The sequence below is a fragment of the Amblyomma americanum genome, chromosome 1 (genome assembly GCF_052857255.1).
Source record: "Amblyomma americanum isolate KBUSLIRL-KWMA chromosome 1, ASM5285725v1, whole genome shotgun sequence".
Lineage (NCBI taxonomy): Eukaryota > Metazoa > Arthropoda > Arachnida > Ixodida > Ixodidae > Amblyomma > Amblyomma americanum.
The window spans coordinates 146,085,885-146,107,176 of record NC_135497.1 but is presented as its reverse complement, the minus strand read 5'-3'; the positions used below and the strand labels follow the sequence as shown (position 1 = coordinate 146,107,176).

Genomic DNA, 21,292 nt, shown 5'->3' with positions numbered 1-21,292 from the left:
GTTAGCTCTGTGGTCACTGGTCATCCACGATTAAACAGAGGGAAAGCGACGACTCACTGCTAGCTGGGTCCTCGCTTTGTTACCACTCTTGAGGTGGTTCCTTTTCTTTTTTTTTTTGCTTGCGCCTTAGCGTACCTCGTGCGCTCACAAATTGCCAGGCAGCATACATGGAGCGTCGAGCTCTTCCACACTGCCCGGCTGCTGATATATGTTTGGAGCCTCGGCACACTCGAGCAGTCTGCGACTGCTTTTTCGCTGGCGCCCCCCCCCCCCCCCCCCCCTCCCCTAGTCTTGAAGTTGGAAAATAAAAGATTGTGACTTACTGTACAATATTTTTTTTTTGCATAACGTGCAAGACGAAAACGAAGGCATGCATGCAGTCAGTAGGAGACAGGCAGTGGTTCACTGCTTGCAGGTATTACTGTGCCGGCGCTCACGGCGCATTTGTTTTCGTCCAGCACGGTTCCGCTGTGCTTAACGAGAGGAGAGAAGGTGCTCCCACCGGGTCGCACATTTCAGCACGTGACCTCGCGCTGGCACGTGCAGGCTTGTCGCTCGCCAGGGATTGCACTTTGTGCGTGCACGAGTGACGCGGCACTGAGGCCCTCGCCTTGTTCTTTTGCAGGGCGACCATGCTGGCGGCGGCGGTGCTGTTGGTGGCGCTGCTGTCGCTGTCGTCCGCGCAGTATGCTGGCTACACGGACAACAGGATCGACAGCGTGCCCATCCACCACCAGCAGCCGTGAGTGCCTGCGCAACCCCGGCTTTCCGCAAAGTGCGCGCTCGCAGCCTATAGTAGTAGCAGCTGTATGTAGGTAACTTTACTTCCCGAGAGATACAGGACTGGATCCAGCCCATCCGCCTGGAGTCCTTGGACCCGGGCGGCGTTACGTCGAAAAAAAAATTAATTTGTGATAGGTCCGTGCTTTTATTTTATTTCTTGCATTATGTGTACCATGGCTCACCGTGCGAACATGATCTCAGTTTCAAACCAGGAAAGGCGCATATTTTGGCACTGCCTGATATAGGAGGTTCCTTAGCGTATACTGGTGCCTTTCGGACGTTCCTTGATTTCGTTTTTCCTTCTTTTTACTGTGCGCTCGTCTTTATTGTGACGGATCCTCCTCTACTGGCAGCCTTTTTATCGCCTTTTTAACCGTGCAGCCACACCGAGAAAAAGCGTTTTCGCTCGCGCATTGTATAATAGTCCAGCTTCGGCGGCATGCGGTTGCCTCAATCTGTAAAACAGTCTACATATACCTCTACTACGACAGTCTTATTTTACGGCGCTTGAAACGCTCCCCCGGGGAGCCACGGACACATCGCCCCGTTGCGTTTTTGTTCTTCTAGGAGTTCCGAGAGTAAGATGAGCCCGGAGAGAGAGAAACGTCGACGCGCCATCTGTGCCCTCTGGGCCTCCCTCTCGCTCGAGAAGTGTTGCCGGGAAAATCGTCCCTATTTTTCACCCGCCAATGGAGATATCACTGAAATTGGATTAGCAGTCGCTTGCAGCCGAATACCGGCTAACGAAATGAAATCGTCTGCAACGTTCGTAAATGCCTCGAGTTGCTCTCCGCTTATTCTGCCACATTTCCGCTGCTACACAGCTAGGGTCAGAAGGTCGACGTGCTTTTTGTGCGCTTCCGGACCACGGTGCTGTGAGCTTGTTTTTGTTTTGTTTCGTGTCTCGTAAAAGCTGCAAAAAGGTGAGAACGCGAGCAGTCGCCTCTGCAGCCGTTTCGGTGGCTTTTCGAGTGCGTGCGCGCGCCTTCCGATGCGCACCGCCGGGAAGACAGCGACGTGAGCGGACGATGCGTGTGTGGCTTTGGCGCGCGCCGCAGGACTCACCTGATCGTGGCCTCTCGGCTGGTGCGGCCGGGTCAGACGTTCCGAGTGGTGGTCACGCTCCTGCTGCAGATGCCGGAGCCCGTCACAGTGCTCGCATCGATCCAGCGCAACGGCGTCGAGGTCACGCAGAACAGCCGCGAGTGCAGGGCCCCCATACCGGAGGAGATCCTCCTCAAGGTGCGCACACTCTTGTCCGCATCTGTACTGCATACGGCAACGGCCTGTGTGGGTACGCGTAGTCCCGATATTTCCAACTCGCTTAATGCGAACTTCCTGGTTATTGCCACTGGATTCCCGTCAACGTCAAGTGCATTAGAAAAAAAAAAAGCTCCCCTTAAACTCCCCATAGTTCGAACTAGTTCTAGGTCGCCTTCGGGTTCAGGATACTCATGTTCAGGAATCGTGCCGATAGTTTCGCCGAAGGAGAGTGGATTGCAGTAGCCAAACCTTCCGTGGAAGTTGCTCAAAATCAAAGTCGAAGCTTCATATAGCGTTCAAAAGAAGTCATGTGACCAGGATACTGCGCTTGCTCGGAGCAGTTAGCCGCGCTGACTATTTTCTTGTCGACAGAGAGCTCGTTGTGCACTCGCCATCGTGGTCTCTGCGAGCTGTGCTGATTGTGGTGCAACCTGTTCTGCAGTGCATGCTGTCAATGAAAACCACCACTCCTTCATTTTTCTCCCGAACCTCTATAGAGGGGCAGTAAATATTCCTACTGCCACCTTGCCCGATAGTGACAGAGGTGGGAGTAGGTTCGAGGGGAGAACGTAGATGGAGACGTGCTTTTTTTTTATTAGACTTCTAGCTCATTTAATTCATCGTGTAATTGACTTTTCCTGCATACTTTAGCCGACTTATTTTTTTAACCTATTTTCGTTTTTTCATCGTTTCGTCTCGCGTGCTTTTGACGCGCTCGACCAGGAGGGACCGCGGGATATTTTTCGGCGTCGCATTGCTGAGCGCATCCGTGCATGGCGTCTTCCTCGACAGATTCCCCCGACCAGCGTGCCTGGCAGCTACCGACTCAGGGTTGAAGGGAACATCAACGGCGTCCTGGGCGGCACCGCCTTTTCCTACGAGACTGCACTCGAATTCTCCCAGCGCTCAATGACCATATTTATTCAGACGGACCGGCCACTCTACAAGCAAGGCCAGACGGGTGAGCGGCCGCCGTCAGCAAGTTTCTTGGCGTTTCTTTTCCTCTGATTCTCTGAATGAAAGCTTATAGGTGCACGCTGATTAGGCACTGTGCTGTTTCCAAACGTTACGTCTGTCCTAATGAGGTATCCGTATTGCGTGCACTGAAACAGATTCAGTCGTGGACTCATTCAATTTCATCAGGACGTCGCAAAAGTCGCTGCATTCTGCTGATCAAGTGGGCATACTTAGTGGGCATACACTGACCGCGTCGTGTCTCGCAGGCGACCGCTGTGCGGGAACGCGTGCACTGCGCATATACAAGCATATAATTGATGTAGCCTGCAGGGGTATACCTACGTTAGGCACAGATATGCTCCCATTGCATAGCGGAACTGTTTTGTGCATGTTTCTTGTTTACATCGCACAAGGAGCTGATTTGTTGCTTGTCGGCAAGCTTTTGTCGGTGACGGCAGACCTTTGCGTAAAGGCGCTTTACGCTGACTGGTAATTAAAGAGAAATTCGCTCGGAGCGTGAAATCGGCATCGCGAGTTGTCTTTTTTCCAGTGCATTGTTTTGTTGTTCTGGTTGTTTCAGTCCATTTTCGTGCACTGCCAGTCACAACAGAGCTCAAGGCATTCTCAGATGCCGTCGACGTTTACATGCTGACCCCAAACCGGACTGTTGTTCGGCGTTGGCTCTCCAGGCGAACAAATCTGGGTAGGCGTTGCCTTCGTCGCTCTCTGCTACGATCTCATTGGGTCTCGCACGGTGACCAACGAATGTCGGCTGTTTCTCTTTAGGTGCCGTGAGCCTGGAGTACCCGTTGTCTCCGCAACCTGATTACGGAAAGTGGACGATTCAAGTCATTGCTCAGGTGCGTATTGTCAGCGCCGTTCAAAGGTGGATCTGTTCTCGTACTTGTCACCTAATTAACGTTTTGTTATTTTCTTTGCTTCTTAGGGCCAAGTCGAAGAAAAGTCGTTCGTTGTAGAAGAGTACTGTGAGTAGTATACAAACCCATCATAAAGCCCATGTGCGCAACGTGACGCTTCCGAAATTCCAGACTTTGGAGAGCTTAATTTGTAATCTATGCGCCTTTCCAGACCAAACAAGATTTGAAGTCAATGTCACACTGCCTACGTTCTTCATGGCGACGCAAGAGTACATTTACGGCACTGTCGTAGCCAAGTGAGTCTCCGCTGCCGCTAGCGCCGCAAGCTTTTATTCGCGCGTCTGAAAGCGCACGTGTCTTATTGTGGGTATCGGATTTCTCTTTTCAAACAGCATGACAAGTGGTGCTGCGGTCATAGGAAACCTGACCGTTCGCGCTACTGTCGAACCGATCAACCCCACTTACCAAATTCACCGCAGCTCATCTCGATACATCGAGAAAGTGTACCGCTACGTGAGTACAAGTCCGGCGTTTTCTACTCGGTATTTTTAGCGCCGTATAGGCAGAGGAAACATATGAAGAGCTCATCGTATCGCCCAAATGTTTGCCCGGCTAGAAGAGAAAACGCAGTTTTTCAGCACTGAACCCTTCATGTGCTGCCCTTCCCGCCTCCGTTTTATCTTTCCCCTGCGCGAGTGCCTGGCTTTCATGCGGCGAGCCAGCTGCTGCCGAAATGTGGCAAATGCGGTGGGAAGCCTCTAGCCATCGGCGTTCCGTCGAATTCGTTCGGAAACGCCGAGCGGCTGCCTTCTTTCCGTGCCGTTCTTTGACGCGCAGTTTGAAGGAGTGCGGGACTTCGCGTTCTCCCCTGCGCGAGCTGGGCCGCCTGGTGTCGCGCCTCGAAGGCATGAAGGTGGTGGTCACTGCCCTCGTCGGAGAGCGCTTCCTGGACCTGATCGAGACTGGCTTCTCCGAGTCCATCGTGTTCAACTCCAGCCTGCAGCTGCGCTTCTTGGGCTCGTCTCCGCAAGTGTTTCGCCCCGGAATGCCCTTCAAGGCCTACGTGAGTGGTTGCTGTTTTCTCACCAACGCTCCCCGCCCTCGAAAGGGCACTGCAAATCCCCGGATGATTACAGAGAACTCTCATGAAAGCGAAGTGGCATCGCTTGCTACGGCAGTAGCTGGTTTCTCTTTTTCCCCTTGAATAGGTCATTTCAATTTGTTGAGAAAATGATTGCATGGCTTTTGGGACCGTTATCTGGATGTGCTGATATCCAAGGTTAGTTAAAGCAGTGTGACTTTGTCGCTTTGATGACAGTGTCTGAAGGAGAACAGGCGCCATGTAAAAAGCAAGAATCAACGTCGATTCTTGCTTTTTTTACGTTTTTTTTTTACATGGCGTCCGAGCAAAAACACGTACACACGCACAAGCTGGTTATCGCTGATAACAGAAGCGTACAAGCGATGTCCAGTATGAAAGGGAAGCCCAAGCGTGCTATCGATTTGCCCCCGTATGATTCCTAACATACATAATTCCTAACATAATCCAAAGCTCATGTTTCGTTGTTCCACTGTCTCGAGTTGTGCGCACAAGTGACAGGAACTGCCAACCATCGATGACTCCCGTACGCAGGTGAGCGTCTCGTACAGCGACGGCTCTCCGCTGCCGGCCGAGTACTTCCGCAACAAGCGCGTGGAGGAGATGCTTCGCGTGACGCCTTCGGTGACGTTCGTGAGCGGCGGCGCCGGCGGCGGCCAGCTTTCCGAGCCGGTGGCCACGGCCGTGCCGGGATCGTCGGGCATCTGGGAGCTGATGCTGGAGTCGACGCCCGCGCTCAGCGACCCGACCGCCGTGAACGCCGTGCGGGCCATCCGCCTCGAGGTGAGCCCCGGGCACGCCCCCTCCTCGACCATCCACTATCAGCTGGGGTAAGCTGGTGCAGCAGGAGAGGTTGGAGGGCAGGAAACGGTTAATAAATAATAATAATTGGTTTTGGGGGAAAGGAAATGGCGCAGTATCTGTCTCATATATCGGCGGACACCTGAACCGCGCCGTAAGGGAAGGGATAAAGGAGGGGGCGAAAGAAGAAAGGAAGAAAGAGGTGCCGTAGTGGAGGGCTCCGGAATAATTTCGACCACCTGAGGATATTTAACGGGCACTGACATCGCACAGCCCACGGGCGCCTTAGCGTTTTGCCTCCATAAAAACGCAGCCACCGCGGTCGGGCTCGAACCCAGGAACTCCGGATCAGTAGCCGAGCACCCTGACCACTGAGCCACTGCGGCGAGTCGTTAAAGATCCCCAAGTGGTCGAAATTTTTCCGGAGACCTCCGCTACGCCACCTCTTCCTTGCTTTCTTCTTTCACTCTCTCCTTTATTCCTTCCCTTACGCCGCGGTTGGGGTATCCACCGATATATACCAGACAGTTACTGCGTCATTTCCTTTCCTGAAAACCAATTTTCTTTCATATCTCCTGGAGGAAAAACGCTAAGGCGCCCGTGTGCTGTGCGATGTCAGTGCACGTTAAAGATCCCCAGGTGATCGAAATTATTCCGGAGCCCGCCACTACGGCACCTCTCTCTTCCTTTCTTCTTTCACTCCCTCCTTTATCCCTTCTCTTACGGCGCGGTTCAGGTGTCCGACGATATATGAGACAGATACTGCGCCATTTCCTTTCCCCCAGAACCAATTATTATTATTCATATCTCCCTTCCACATCTGGTGTGGGGGGAATTTTTCTCGCGACCCATGCCTCGCAATGCTGTCTTGTATGCGTGTCTCTTTTTAGCTGCCGCTCATATAACCAGTCTGAGACCGGGGTCCAGGAACATTCGATCAGGTGGCCTCTGCTTTCCGACGCAACCTTGACGCGTGGCGGCCTGCTGCGCGGCATATACAGGGTGTCCCAGTTAGCTTTAGTCAGGCTTTAAAAATATGCCGCGGCACTCTAAGACGACGCGACCAAATGCATGTTGCTGGCTAGTGTATGGTGCAACTCACATTATTTTTGTGTCGGGCTTAACTGCATTTATTAGTCTATATTAATTAACCAACATCGCAAGCAACGAAGATAGGCGAAAAAGTCCAATGAGAAAGTTGTAGAACGGTCCACGACACATCCCACCGAACAGTGTCTAACTTTCCGTTTATTACGTATTGGCTTTTTTCGATCTCTGCAGATGCCCGCGAAATACCAAAAAAAAATAATACCACGTGACACGCCCGCTTGCGCGCCACGATTGCAGCGCTCTCAAACGTTCCGCCCAACAAACAAACCGCTCCTTTAGCAGGGCGTGCTGCTGCTTAAAAGGCGACAGGGCTCCGACGCACGCGCTGCCTGTGCGATTACGGGAGCGCAAGCGGTAAGGACTGTGTCATCATCAAGCGCCGCGAAGGAATAATAATAATAATAATAATAATAATAATAATAATAATAATAATAATAATAATAATAATAATAATAATAGTTGTTTTTTTGGGGAAAGGAATTGGTGCAGTATCTGTCGCATATATATCGTTGGACACCTGAACCGCGCCGTAAGGGAAGCGATAAAGGAGGGAGTGAAAGGAGAAAGGAAGAAAGAGATGCCGTAGTGGAGGGCTCCGGAATAATTTCGACCACCTGGGGATCTTTAACGTGCACTGGCATCGCACAGCACACGGGCGCCTATGCGTTTTGCCTGCATAAAAACGCAGCCGCTGGCGTAAATCGTGCAGCCAGCTGCAGCGTCGCTGCCCTGTCGCCTTTCAAGGGGCAGGCCACCGGGCTAAATGATCTGTTAGCTCCTATACGGAACGTTAAGAGCACTGCAATCGCGGCGCGCAAGCGGGCATGTCACGTGGTATTTTTTTTTTGTATTCCGCGGGCATCTGCGGTGAGCGAAAAAAGGCTGATACGTAATAGATGAAGGGTTAAAACTGTTCAAACGGAAGTTTCGCGGACCGTACTACACCTTTCTCAGTGACCTTTTTCGCCTATCTCCGTTGCTTGCGAAGTTGGTTAATTAATATCGACTATATTTCGTTTCATACATCAGGTGCAACGCTGTGAAAGGTACGGTAATAGTCCGGACGGGAAAATAAAGGGAGGCGTGTTACTCCGCGCTTTTTCAGTGCCAAAGTGGTCTAAGGCACGAGAAAGGTACAGCGTGACGTCAGCAGTAAGAGTATTTGATCAAGTTCATGACAAATGTGTCTTGTAGTAAGCTTGCAGACAAAGCATCACAAGGAACGCACTACTTTTTGGTCGCGGATGCAGGCAGCATAAACGAGTGCTCTAGCTTTGACAGTGTTGCACCTGATGTATGAAACGGAGTATAATTACGCAATTAAGCACAATGCAAAAATAGTGCGAGTTGCTCCATACAATAGCAAGCAGCATGCATTTGGTCGCGTCGTCTTAGAGTGCCTCGGCGTATTTTTAAACCCCGGCTAAAGTTAGCTGGGGCACCCTGTACAGAGCACGTGCAATCTCCTCGAACTTCTGTCATATCCCGATCTCTGCTGTAGAATCCTATTGGATAGAAATAACCAATTATTGATTTGGGTACTGCAAAATGGGACTCGCTGCCTTCGCTGTTTGACGGATGTTCACAAGGAGCTTCGTTACTGAACATATGTGAGCTTCTGAGCAGTCTACCTTGTTACAGTCACTGCCTGGCGCGCTTATGTTGTAGTAACGGAAAAGCAGTTGGCAAATTGTGATTTTTTCTTTCTTTTGTAGGCGGAGTTCTACGATTCCACCTATGGCCACGTCCGGACAAGCCTTGTGGCCTACTCGTCCTACTCGCCCACCAACCACCACTTGCAAATCACAACGAGCACCAAGTTCCCCAAGGTTCGTTTTAACTGTTATAATTTGTAATTTGTATGTTTGTTTGTCATGTAGTAGGGGGCTGAGGCCCTGTCAGGCAACATTGTGCCTTTAGCCTCAGCCCCTTCTTAGGCAAACGTCTAAGCAACAAATAAAAAGAAAGAAAGAAAGAACTACAGTGTGTGTCGTAGCACACTTTATTTGCCATTCGGAAGTTCTTGCTTCTAAATCTTGGGGCATATGATAGAACCTCTTGGTTCTGCTGTTCAGGGGGCCGCGGTAGAAAACCGGACTGGCCGGGAAATCGGAAAGCCGATTTGGAGCTCGCGAAGAAATTGTACATCGTTGTCTGCCGCTTTTTAATGTTTCCTGTATGCACAACATGCCTCCTGTGTGGCTCTCGCGATCGCTCTGCATAGCGTCCGAAACCCCCTGCGATGACTCTCCGGTCTGCCCGAGCCGCTCTCGGTGGAATCGGGGAGGCAGCGGCGAGGAGTGAGCGTGCGCGGAGCGGGCATATGTGCAGCTCATGCATATACTGCGCTGTTTTCGCGGCGGCCGCTTTAATCCTGCACATTACTCGCCAATTGGAATCTAGATATTGCGTCTTTTAGGCTGCAGGCGGCAAGAAAAAAAAATGGATCCCGGCCTGAAACAAAAGCTTCAGACCCGTGGTACCGCATCTGGCACAGCTAGGGTGGTGCTTACTGTTACAATAATAGTAGCCCGTTGTGCCTCAATGGCGGTGCGGGCTGGGCACTGTTATTGTAAACTATTTTTATTGCCCACACTACTTTATGTTGCAATAATAGTAATAAAAACAGGCGTTGCTAAACGGCGATAGTCGGTTTACTGCGGGCTATGCTATGCTGCATGGCTTTTCTTTTTTGCTTGCATTGCGCCGAACAGCTACAGTAAACAGGCGCCATATATCCTGTGCTAAGCACGTACAGTAAATTCTAGCTATCTTTTGCAACTTTTCTTTTCTTTACTGCTTTCGAGCAAGGCAAGGGCTTCTCTGCGGCCACGATGACTTTCACGCTGTCGGGCGCAGTTAGGGTGTCTCCTAGGGCAGTGGCGGGCGAGCTTCTTCGTCGGCCGGCATATAGCGCGGAACTACAGCTGGCGCGCGCGTGGGGCGCAACCGTCGCCCCATTCTCTTAGCTCTAACTTGGGCTCCGGGAAGGTTCTGGCGTGGCGCCAGCTGTGGCTCCCACCGTCTCCGGCTCCTTTTTCTTAAGGTGCGTGGTGGCTCTGGCGTCAGGCCGGGCGTTGGCATCACGCCAAGTCATGACTCCCACCATCGGCTCCTCTTCAGTTCTGTATTATCATAGCCATCTGCTTCTCCTTATTTCGATCTTATCTTAGGGGCGCCGCTTTGGCTCAGGCGTCGCGCTGGCTGTGTGGTCGGATTATACTGAAGCTGGGCTCAGGGGGAAGCTGGTGGGAGGCCCGCAGAATTCCAGGGGAACGTGTAGGTTAAGGCTGTGATCCACGATAAGTTAGTGAAAACGTTTGGTGGAGAGTAGAGGCTGTGAAAAAAGTACTAATATTTATCTCAGCTTGGCCGAAATTTAAAGGTGCATTGTGTTATTCAGACAGATCAATACTGACCAAATGTTTTCATTTTGTACTCTTTTGCAAACAGTTGTTGGAAACCAGTTGCGCCATAGTTTCGTTTTCGCACGACGGAACCGCATCAACAGCCGCATCAAAATTCCAGGTGCCCATGAGTGTGCGGGGTAGAGCGCTTAGAGCGCTGAGTTGGTGTAGAGCGCTGGACACAGTGTGGTCAAGCGCGGATGGAGTGTAGTGTCCCCCTTTGGGGGCATGATGTGGCTGTTCTGCGCGGGCTAACCGTAGGGTGTCAAAATGCCAACACAGGAAAGAAAGCACTGTTGTGAGATGACGGTCGGGCTGGTGGTATTGTGGGGAAATGCTGGCACAGTTACTGTGTAACAGCCGAGTCTGTAGTGCATGGGTTTCTGTGAGAGCTAGAGCGAGACTGGCTCACGAAAACGTAGAAGCCATGGAAACACAGCACTGGGGAACGTGAAAGTTGGGCTCTACTGTATTACATTAAAAGAACAAAGTGTCTTGCACATGTTTTGCAGAGTTCATAGTTATTTTTTGTCACTGTTTATGAGAGTAGCATTCTTGCAGGAGCTAACCAAGCACTGTTCATGGCCTGCTTTTGTTTTACCTCTGAGAAGCAAGCTGGAGCATTTTTAAAGATGCAGCAATTATTTTGTGGTTCCAAAAACTATTGTTTAATGTTAAAAGGGGTTTGTAAAATATTAAAATATAACTATTGCTTAATGAAGCACTGGCATATGCCTTCTTGTGGTGGTTGATTGGTTTGAGAAGATAAGTGAACTTTTTTTACTTGCAGGTTGGCGAATACATTATTTTTCACGTTCGGTCCAACTACTATGTTGAATGGTTTTCGTACCTGGTAAGTTGACATCACTTCTTTTGAGACAACATTGCGTTGTTGAATGACAAGTTGTTCAGTATTAGTGCAGCTGCTCAGAGATATGTAGTAGTGCACTGTCTCTGGTTGCTGGTTAGTTCTTTTTCTGTCTAGAAGCAGTGTCACCGTTTCGATGCCAATATGCGTTCCCCTCGCTTATGTCCGCGTTGTTCTTCCAGCATGCCAAAAGTGTGCATTCATCATGTGCGGTTCACCATTTGTGTGATGGAGGTTTCTCACAAGCCTTCACTGGATAACTCAGGCATTTCTTCTTGACCCTTGAAGTCCAAGTTAATGACACTTTACTACCCATCATGTTATTTTTAGTTGCTGTAGTCATGTTCCAATTCATGGATTTCATTTTGTTACTCATTTTGCAGGACCACATAACAATTTTCATCAACAGTATACAGTGTTATATAGTGCTGAATCAGTCTAGTTTTGTTTAATTCTGACTGCAAAGACTGCACTGTTTTCAGAAAAAAAAAATGAACAAAATTTGCTGTTTATTTTTTTTTTGATATTTTTTCATTAGATGTGAACAGATATCAGGTATTTGAAGGAATTTTTTCTTGTTTATATTCAATTCATATTTGAAAATTTCAATGCCCTTGTGACTGTATAACCTCTGACTGGTAGATGACAGTAGTGTCTTTGATGTGCAGGAAATTATCTCATTGCCTAGCATTGATGCTGTTTGCACCACATGAACTCTGTACTTGGCATGTGACCACAAATTAACATGCAGTGCTTTGTCATTAGTGGCCATGCCATAGCTGGTTGCTCATCACACACGTCTAAGCATTTCCATTAAAGCGACATGTATTTTGCAGAACTTTTGAACATGTAATTAAAGACATGTGAAAACCGCAAAAAAAAAGTACTTGCATCAAGATCTTTTGGACTAAACGGTGGGAGGAATAACCTCAATCTCTGGCAACTGTTTCTGGAACCTGTGACCTCATACTATCGGCTGTGAAAATTTGTGGACAATAGGAGCTGTGAAGAAAGTACTAATTTTATCTCAGTGTGGCCAAAATTTAAAGGTGCATTGTGTTATTCAGGCAGATCAATACTGACCAAATGTTTTCATTTTGTACTCTTTTGCAAACAGTTGTTGGAGACCAGTGGCATTTTTTTATGACTCCTTTAACCCGTACAGCTTTCGAGCAACGCTTTTCTTGTGAAAGCTCATTAAATATGGAGTTGGTGGGAGGGCACAAGGTGCAGGCATGAAGAGATATTATGGCTGAACCAGCAACAATGAATTTGGTCATGATTTCAACCCTTAAAAAACTATGGTGTGCAGGTCATTACTCGGAAAAGTGCTTGCATTAGTTTTGTTTCTGTCCGCAAAATTAAAAGTGATTTTTATTTGCCATTTTCGGGGCCTTTCAGTGACAGCATCATTGGAAAAGGCTCAGGCTTGATAGCCAGCTTGTGGTGCAGCAGTGTCAAATGTGCATGATAGTTTCAGCAGTAAAAGGCAACCATAGTTTCGAATTCGTGCACTGGCTCACTGGTTTGTTAGCCAGCTCTGCAACTCATGTTGCAGCCAACCAAGAGTACCTCATACGTTCGTCGCGAATCGCATAGTTGATCAATATTACATACTAAATCAGTATACTATGCAGTGTGTTCGGCTTGAGGTGGAGATTCTCTGTGTTTGAAGCAAGCGCATGAAAAACAGAGCTGGAGTCCAGGAATCGCTGGGCGCATATCGTGACTGACCATGTCGACAACAGTGTCTACAAAGTGCCAGTGCGAACAGGCCTATCTACAGACCACAATTCACTTATAGCTAAAACACAGTCCACAATGTAATAGCTGATGTCTGACTGTCAAAAGCGGGATCAGGGACTCTTCCTGGATCCGTAGGATCTGCGATTAGTTGGGCCACATGCGAGGTAAGGTCAATAAGATAGAAACTGTGATAGGACTGCGGTGACAAGTAGCTGCTTCATAGAAGGACTGCCAACCTACACTCTGGATTTCATAGATCTTCATGCCGTATCAATGTCTACATTGCAAGGATTGGTGCCCAGATCGCCACAGTGCTATGTGGAATGGCAGAAATTCTGTGGCACTGCACACTGCCACTGATGTTGCCAGTCGGGTAGATGTCTTGACTGTGTATGCAGTAGGGAGTGAATATGGCACGTATTAACCAGTAGGTATGGTGTAAGCCAATCTGTTCAAATTAACCAGGTGCCATTTTGCATAGTTTAAGCCTGCCACTTCGTGTTTGAGTCTCATGCAGATGTGATTGATTTGGTGGCTGTGAATAACAAAAGCTTATTGCACATTACAGATCATTGCAAAGGGCATCATCTTGCTTTCTGGTCAAGAAAAGATGACTTCGAGCATCAAGACATTTGCAGTAACTTTGTCCCCTGAGATGGCGCCTACAGCTACAGTGGTTATCTACGATTTGGCACGAGGCAGTGAGGTTGTTGCTGAAAGCTTGACTTTTCCAGTTGATGGCATATCCATTGACAAGGTAATCATGGAATTTCAGAACTGTGCCCTTATAACAGTTATAATGGTTTATAATGGTTCTCTGTGGCACTGAGCCTTCTTTTCAGGCTCATGTTATTTATATGCCGAGGCAGGAATCTTAAGACGGTGACATTGTAAATGCAATTGAGAATTATCTTTGTTACCTTAGCTGAGTCTTTGAATGTATTGTTGGTTGTGAATCTTGTCAGTAGATGATGGCCAAAGGAGTACACATGCTGACTGAAAATGAATTTTTTGTGGGAGATTGCTGGACACACTTCAATCGTTTGGACACACTTCAGTCAATTGTTTGTTGTTGATGGCACTGTGTTGAGACCATTGTGACAACGATTGCGTTGCATTCCAGTTCAACGTGAGTCTCAACAACCGCAAGGACAAAACAGGAGACACAATTGAAGTGGCTATCTATGGAGATCCAGGAACATATGTGGCATTGTCCGCAGTTGACCTCACCTTGTACAGAATGCAAGCAGGCACAGAGATTAGCTACTCTGAGGTAATATGTCTGAACCAAGCCATTTATTTATCTTCAGAGCACTTTGGCATGGGATCTGTTTCCTGAAACATTTTGTTATGTTAACGTATAACTCACCATTTTTGGGGGAAAAACACTTTTTCCCGTAAAAAACCTCTTATGATCCTGCGTGCATATGGGAAACGTAATTACACATGAGTCAAAATTTTTGTGGAACTGTTGCTGATTTGATACATATGGATGCATATAGAAGAGCTTTAGTTTTGCTTTATATAGTTCTCATGTTGTAAGGAAAGCAGGTTACTATTTTGTCATGAATTATCATGTTAATGTGTCTGCAGTTCGACCTACTGAAGATTGCCTAGTGATTCTTAAGCTAATTTGCATAATTACTTTTATAAATTGGTGTGATATTGATTGACTGTTACAGCAGTTGTTTTCATTACAGCCTACAGAACTAATCCTAGTTTATTATTTCAGGTGCTTAGGAAGATGAATTCTTTTGACACTATCATCAATGGTACATTAACTCAGGAATGGTTCTCAAGAGATGGTAATATCTACAGTTATGCATGTTTCCCATCATCAACATATGGCCTCGACTCAAACAGAACTTTTGAGGTAAGCTGGATCCCAAAGTTTTGTAGTTATGGGCCTTGTCTGTGAAAGTGCCTTTATATATACTGAGTGCATGCTTGAGAGTTTGAAGCCTTTGGATGCTTCATTCATCTATATTTTGAGGGACTATTGCAGTGGCCTTAGGACTGAAATGCACTGAATGCACATTATTTTAGTTTTCAAGCATTTCATGTTTGGTTTCTGTTCTCTCAGTGATCAGCTTCTATTCTGTTCTGACAGTTGAGTATTTATTTCAGTTTACTGGACTGTTGGTCTTCAGTGATTCCAACGTCACCCGCATGAGAGGTAAGGGATAACTGCTTGCTTTGCTTCTGCGCTGCGCTGTGCATGTATTTCGCATTTATTGGGCACTCCTGCGATTAAAATTTGTTACAATGAAAGAGTGAACAACTTGTGTATAGCAAAAGAATATATACTGTTCTGAAGGCCCCCCAGTGGAACCTCAGTGTGTGTTTATCAAAGCATGTCACTTTATTTAATAGTTTACTCATCGTGATGGCTTAGTAGCTTTGGCGTTCAGCTGCTGAGCCCAAGATCGCGGGATCGAATCCTGCCCTTGGCAGCTGAATTTTGGTGGAGGCGAAATTGCAAAAATGGCCATTAGGTGTACAATGTTAGCACACATCAAACAATCCCAGGCAATCGGAATAAATCTGGAGGCGTCCAGTACGGTATGTTTTGTAGCCAACGTGCAGCGTTGAGATCACCCCATACACCATACTGTTTTAACAGAGTAAAATTTCCCTATTAGTAGATAATGTTGCAAATCATTTTGGTTTCAAACAGAACTACAACAGGCAGTACTGTGTTGTGTGTTTGCCTTGAAATGCTGAAAGATGATGTTGACAATGTAGATGTTCACACCGCCTGTGCCTTGCATGACGTCTGTTAAGGTGCAATTTTCTGTAGTAAAATAATTTATCACATATTCTTTTCTTGTGCACATGATATAAGTGAGGTTTTCAAAATTTTATGCCTGCTGTCTGTAAGCTATCAGTCTCATTGATATGTTGGCCTACATTTGCCAGTGGTGCTCTTCTTATGTAAGGCAACTCAGGCCTAGGTCGTGTCTACTGATACGTCTGTTTGTAGTAATAGTGAAGAAATTAGAGTGCCCCTTCAACTTTGTTATAACCAGGGTTGACCGTCTTTTAACGTGGTCTGAGTTGGTGTTAATAAACTGAAGGAAATAATTTTCGCTTTTCTTTTGTGCTAATGATGATCTTTTTTTTATTTTTTGCTACTGGTACGATCATGAATGGCCGGCATAGGTGTACATAATTTTTTTTTTTTCTACTGGGCTCTGTTTTGCAGCACTTGAGAAAATGGTTTGTGGTTTACCTCATATGGGTACTATGCCAGTGGCTAGCTTTGAAAATTAAATTTGGAATGGCTTTTTGTGAAATAAAAAAAGGAAAGAGGTTCTTAAACGGCAAAAGGAATTTTTTCCTGTATGTACTCTGGGTTTTACAAAATGAAAAAGAGAGAAATAACTTTATTGTAACACAACATCAGGAGTTTCTCTTTTCTTGTTCTCTTCCAAACTTAGATGACTGCAATTTAACAGCTGGTTACGGCACTTGCTATGATGGTGCTTGCTACCGCCTTGAGCGACAATGTGATGGCTACTTTGACTGTGAGGACGGCTCTGACGAAACAAGATGTAAGCACATTGCCTTGTGATGTGGCCATATTAGTAAGCACTGTGCTATTCACCTCATTGGTGACATAAAATTTTTTTTCCCTCTTTTACGCAGGTGAGGACGAACAGCGGTTCAGCATCCCTAGGTTTGAAATGTATCGAACAAACAGATATCAGCGGCTATATACCAATTCATGGCTTTGGAAAGACATCAACATTGGGTTGGTTTACTTTTTTTCCCATTAATTAAGCCCTGGAGCACGTAGAAGAAAAAATCTGAATGATATTTTTATGTCACCATTATCACATGTTTATAATACCTGAAATCAATGAGATTATACAGAAAAATATGTTCAGAAGTAGCATGCCCCCCCCCCCCCCCCCCCCCCCCCCCCCCCCCCCCCCCCCCTTATTGGCAGAGGTCAGTACACCCCAAGAATCACATGTGCTGCACCATTAAAAGCAACAGATTCCCTTTTTATTTCGGATAATCTTCACCTACAATGATGTATTGATGGCACCTGCATTGAATTCTTGATTGCAGGCATTTTTTGAAGTCTGCAAAGAAGGCGTGAAAAAATCAAACTGTCTGAGGCATATGCACTGGTTTTGAATATCCTGTGCTTGGTTAACCAAGCTCTGGGCCATTAGTTGTTGCTATGGTACGTCCAAGATGGCACAGCATCAATCGTTGTCGATGTGCATGTGCTGTCAGAATTTAGTTTTCCTTTGGGGTTTCTCACGTTATGTTTACAACAAGAAACCTTTTCAAAAATTTAACCTTTTACGCTTTTTTCGACGTCAAGAACATTCTGGTCAAAGCTTGTTACATATATTCTCTGATATGAAAGGTAATTAACGAATTTCAGCTAAATTCATTAACTGAAGAAATCACTTTAATGACTTGGATCTCTAATTTCCTCTCTGAGCATTCACAGTGTGTGAATTACAGTTCAGCTCAGTCTTAGGACCTTTATTATTTCTATTGTATATTAATGACCTGGCTTGTAACATCACCTGGAACATTCGCATGTATGCTGATGATTGCGTTATGTATGTCATCATTCACTCTTCGGATGATCTTTCTCACATTAATGAATCATTTTCTAGCCTCTGCAGATGGCGTGAAAGCTGGCAGATGAGTATTAATTTCTGACAAAACTGTTGTTTTGGCATTCGGTAATAGTTCTCTTGCATCGATTTTTGGTTACTCTTTTCGTGACATACCCCTTCAAAAGGTGTCTGAGCATAAGTACCTAAGAATTATTTAACCTCCAACTTATCATGGTCTGAACATATCATTTGTAATGGAGTCCTAAAAAAATAGGATTTTTCAAACAAACAATCCTAAGGAAACCAGGGTACTAATGTATAAATCCTAATGTATAAATCCCTAATTCGTCCAGTTCTTGACTATGGTTCTTTTGTATGGAACCCTTACAAGCTAAGAGACATTAAGAAAATTGAGGCTGTGCAAAGGAAATCAATGCACTTCATACGTAATAAATATCACCGTGATTTTTCACACCCCTTTGTCGCTTAAATCGTTACAAGTAACTACCTTTGCCATTTGCCAGCAGTTGGTATCATAAAATTTTGCACTGTATCGTCCAATAGTACCGACTCTAAAGTGACAGTTACATCACAAGCGCCAAACCAACGTCAAACAAGAAGTCACACAAACTTAATCCTCTCACTTTACTTCGCTTGCACTAATGTGTTTAAATACAGTTTCTTTCCGTGTACTATTGAACATTGGAATACATTACCCAGTCCAGTGACTTCCTTCCAATAGACAGATTTATGCATGCCATAGCTGATTAATAACCTCTTTATTTGTTTACTTGCTATTCCCCATATGCTCAGTCTGTCTAGTGTTTCCTATGTTTTCAACTTTCGAGGTTTTGTTTGGTGTTTTCAATTTTGGTGCCTTATAGTTTTGTTTGTATCTGCGGTATTTTGTATGTGTCCACTCCTGCGATAGCCCCTCTAGAGGCTGCAGTGTGTAAATAAATAAGTAAATAAATAAGCAAAGACAATGGGTGAGCTGTGTTTCCAGAGTCAGCACAGAGGTTCATGGGAAAAGTCGTCTGGTACCACTACTTCCGGTTCCAACTTTCTCACCCTGCTCGTTTGCTTCATGGCAGTTGCTGTGTTGTTAACACTTGTTATACCAATTTATTTGGCTGCTAACATAACTGATTGTACTGCGCATCATCACAAGACCAACACGACATCGACTCTGCTCTGCTTCGTAGTGTGTTTTCGCACAAAATTCTACCAAAATAATGTAAATGGTACAATGCTTTTTATGCATATGCAGTGCGATGTGTTGAGACGTGCTGTGCGCACAGTAGCATGCATGGACAGTTTTCTAGCCCACTGGCAGCCTTTACACGCTGTGAGGAAAGTGCGGCGAGAAAACAAATATATAATGACTGACGCATTAAACTAGTTTAGACGCATGTGTGAAACCGATTGCCATGCATGCATAGAACATCCAGCCTATGCTGGCATATTATAACCACGACACGCTTACCTTTCATTATTGTCAATTTCTGTGCTTATAGCATGTTCATACGCAGCACGCATTGGTGTTACGATGATGCTGTACGTTGAGCGTGTGTCACAGCAACAAATAATAAGTAAATAAATGATGTACGCATGCATGGCAATTTCTATGCAAAAGGCAGTGTGGGGTTAAAAATTGGAACCGGAAGAAGCTCGCAGACGATTGTCTCAGTATTCTTTGCGTTCACTTCAGAAACACACCTCACCCATTGCTTGATGATGAAATACATAAAAAATACCCCTGAGTGCACCAAGTGACCCTCAGCTATGGTGCTTCAGTTTCATTTTCTCAAAATGTACAAGTGTTTTTCAAAACTGAATACAATTTTGGAAAGCCAACAATCCAACCCTTTTTTCTGATGTTCAAAAGGACTGGCGCCAGAAAGCTGCATCTTTTTTAGGGCTGATAGTGCTGATAGCACACACTCCTGCACTGGCCCTGAATTACCATTTAAGCCTAGGGAGTTCGGTAAAGTATGCTGCTGTTAACATCTCATCTGATCTGCCATGTCATACGTGATGTGTAGAGAGCACAAATGGAGCACAAAGCAAGCTCTCTGTTCATGCAGTGCCCTTGCTGCTCTGTTACCACTGATATGGCGTTGTGAAGCAACTGGCTTGCGGCATCAGCACTTGCACTCACCTGTACCATCACCAGTGCCACTGCTGAAGCCAGTTGCAAGAACAAGGTTACCGGCTACTGTAGGCAGTGCATGTCTCCTAAAGCTGCAAGTTCAGGGAAAATGGAGGACAGTGTTGAAGGAAGAGGCTGAAGCAAATGTTCCAACTCAGTTTTGTAATATTCTAACTCTTGGAACCCCTCTCTTGTGCATTGAGAAAAAAATTATCCCGAGTTGTGGCTTGCGAGGTGCACTGCCCATTCCACGTTTTTTTTTACCATCAACAATAACATGATTCAGGGCTTGCTTGCTTGCTGTTGTCGGAAGAATGAAAAGGACAGTTCACGGGCCTGCCCACTGGCTCAAGCTGAGCGACAATTGCTGCCACGTGCTGAAAGTAGGAGAGTTGAAAAACAGGAGAGCAAAGATTGAAAGAAAAGACGCGCGCTATTATGTCCCGGGTCGATCCCGGAGGCAGTGTAATACCGGGCCAACCCGTGGCAGAGGTAAAGCAAGCTTCAAGCACTCAGCCACATTTCCAAAAATAAGTTTAATATATTGGGTCCAAATAGTTTACACGTCTTTTTGTCTGTGCACGCTTGCTAATTTGTTTGTGTTGTAATAGCCCTGATATGCATTCCTTATTTTTTTTTTCCCAGGCCATTGGGTTACTACATCTTCAACATCCCAGTTCCTGATGTGCCAACAGAATGGATGATCAGTGCATTTGGAATGGACGAGTCCAGTGGATTTGGGATTTTGTCAAACAGCATCTCAGTGAGCCACCACATTTTAGGGAGCCATCTTTTGGAAGTCACATTTTGTCAGCATGAACTCAAGTTTTTGTATCTTTTTTTTTTCAGTTTTCAAGTGCAAAGCCGTTCTACATGAACGTAGAAATGCCAACAAAGATTCGTCTTGGAGAGCAGCTTGGTATACGTGTCACAGTCTTCAACTACAGGCTCTATGAAACTGAGGCAAGGTTGCTTTTATCATTTGTTACATATTTTTATTCTCTCTTTATTCTTGAACTGTCTTGTCAGTAGTAAAAGTACGGTAAGTATAAAAATAATGCAGAACAAGCACAACATCTTTGCATTTAATGAATACAAGACCTGTTCTGGCAAAAGGGCTATAGTCATGTTGAGATGTCGTTGTTAGTCTTATACCACATACCTGATATCTCAGGTAGAATGTTATGACACATAAAACTTACCATATTTACTCACGTTTAACCCGCCCCTGCGTATAACCCGCACGTCTAACTTTGAACTTCACGAAAAAAAAAAAAATACCTCGCATATAACCCACACGTTTGCCTGAAAAAAAAAAAAATGCCAAGCCTGTTAAACAGTTTCTCACATGGCATATCTTTAAAAAACCATGAAAGGTGTGAATCATTTATTTCATATTTTTTGTTTCAACAAGTAACCCGTTATGTCGTTTGTGATGAAAATTACCTATCAAGGCAGATTACAGCCTTGCTTGTAAGTTTCACTTGGTCAAAGAGTTATTGCAGGGAATTTTATGGTTAGCTGTGGCTTTTATTGCTACTGCTGTGGCCATGCACGTCTTTGTATTATTGGATGCTTTACTGGATAAGTTAGCAGCGATAGTATATGCAAGACTGTAAATAAAGCCTTAATTAGAATCTGT

General features: G+C 45.9%; 1 protein-coding gene and 1 pseudogene across 1 annotated transcript in view; one reads left to right on the top strand and one right to left on the bottom strand.

Moving 5' to 3' along the window:
- The first annotated feature begins 604 nt into the window (after nt 1-604).
- Nucleotides 605-21,292, top strand: part of LOC144113829 (CD109 antigen-like) — a 55,423-nt gene continuing 34,735 nt past the window's right edge. The window contains 21 exon segments of the mRNA XM_077647169.1: nt 605-742; nt 1,842-2,025; nt 2,839-3,007; nt 3,584-3,706; nt 3,790-3,863; nt 3,950-3,989; nt 4,093-4,177; nt 4,274-4,394; nt 4,719-4,748; nt 4,750-4,944; nt 5,515-5,763; nt 8,607-8,720; nt 11,089-11,151; nt 13,481-13,669; nt 14,036-14,185; nt 14,645-14,785; nt 15,040-15,088; nt 16,353-16,466; nt 16,561-16,666; nt 20,296-20,413; nt 20,500-20,613. Of these exon segments, the coding sequence (XP_077503295.1) occupies nt 633-742; nt 1,842-2,025; nt 2,839-3,007; nt 3,584-3,706; nt 3,790-3,863; nt 3,950-3,989; nt 4,093-4,177; nt 4,274-4,394; nt 4,719-4,748; nt 4,750-4,944; nt 5,515-5,763; nt 8,607-8,720; nt 11,089-11,151; nt 13,481-13,669; nt 14,036-14,185; nt 14,645-14,785; nt 15,040-15,088; nt 16,353-16,466; nt 16,561-16,666; nt 20,296-20,413; nt 20,500-20,613 (2,538 nt within the window). The 5' untranslated portion in view covers nt 605-632.
- LOC144116660 (U2 spliceosomal RNA) lies at nt 20,096-20,194 on the bottom strand (annotated as a pseudogene).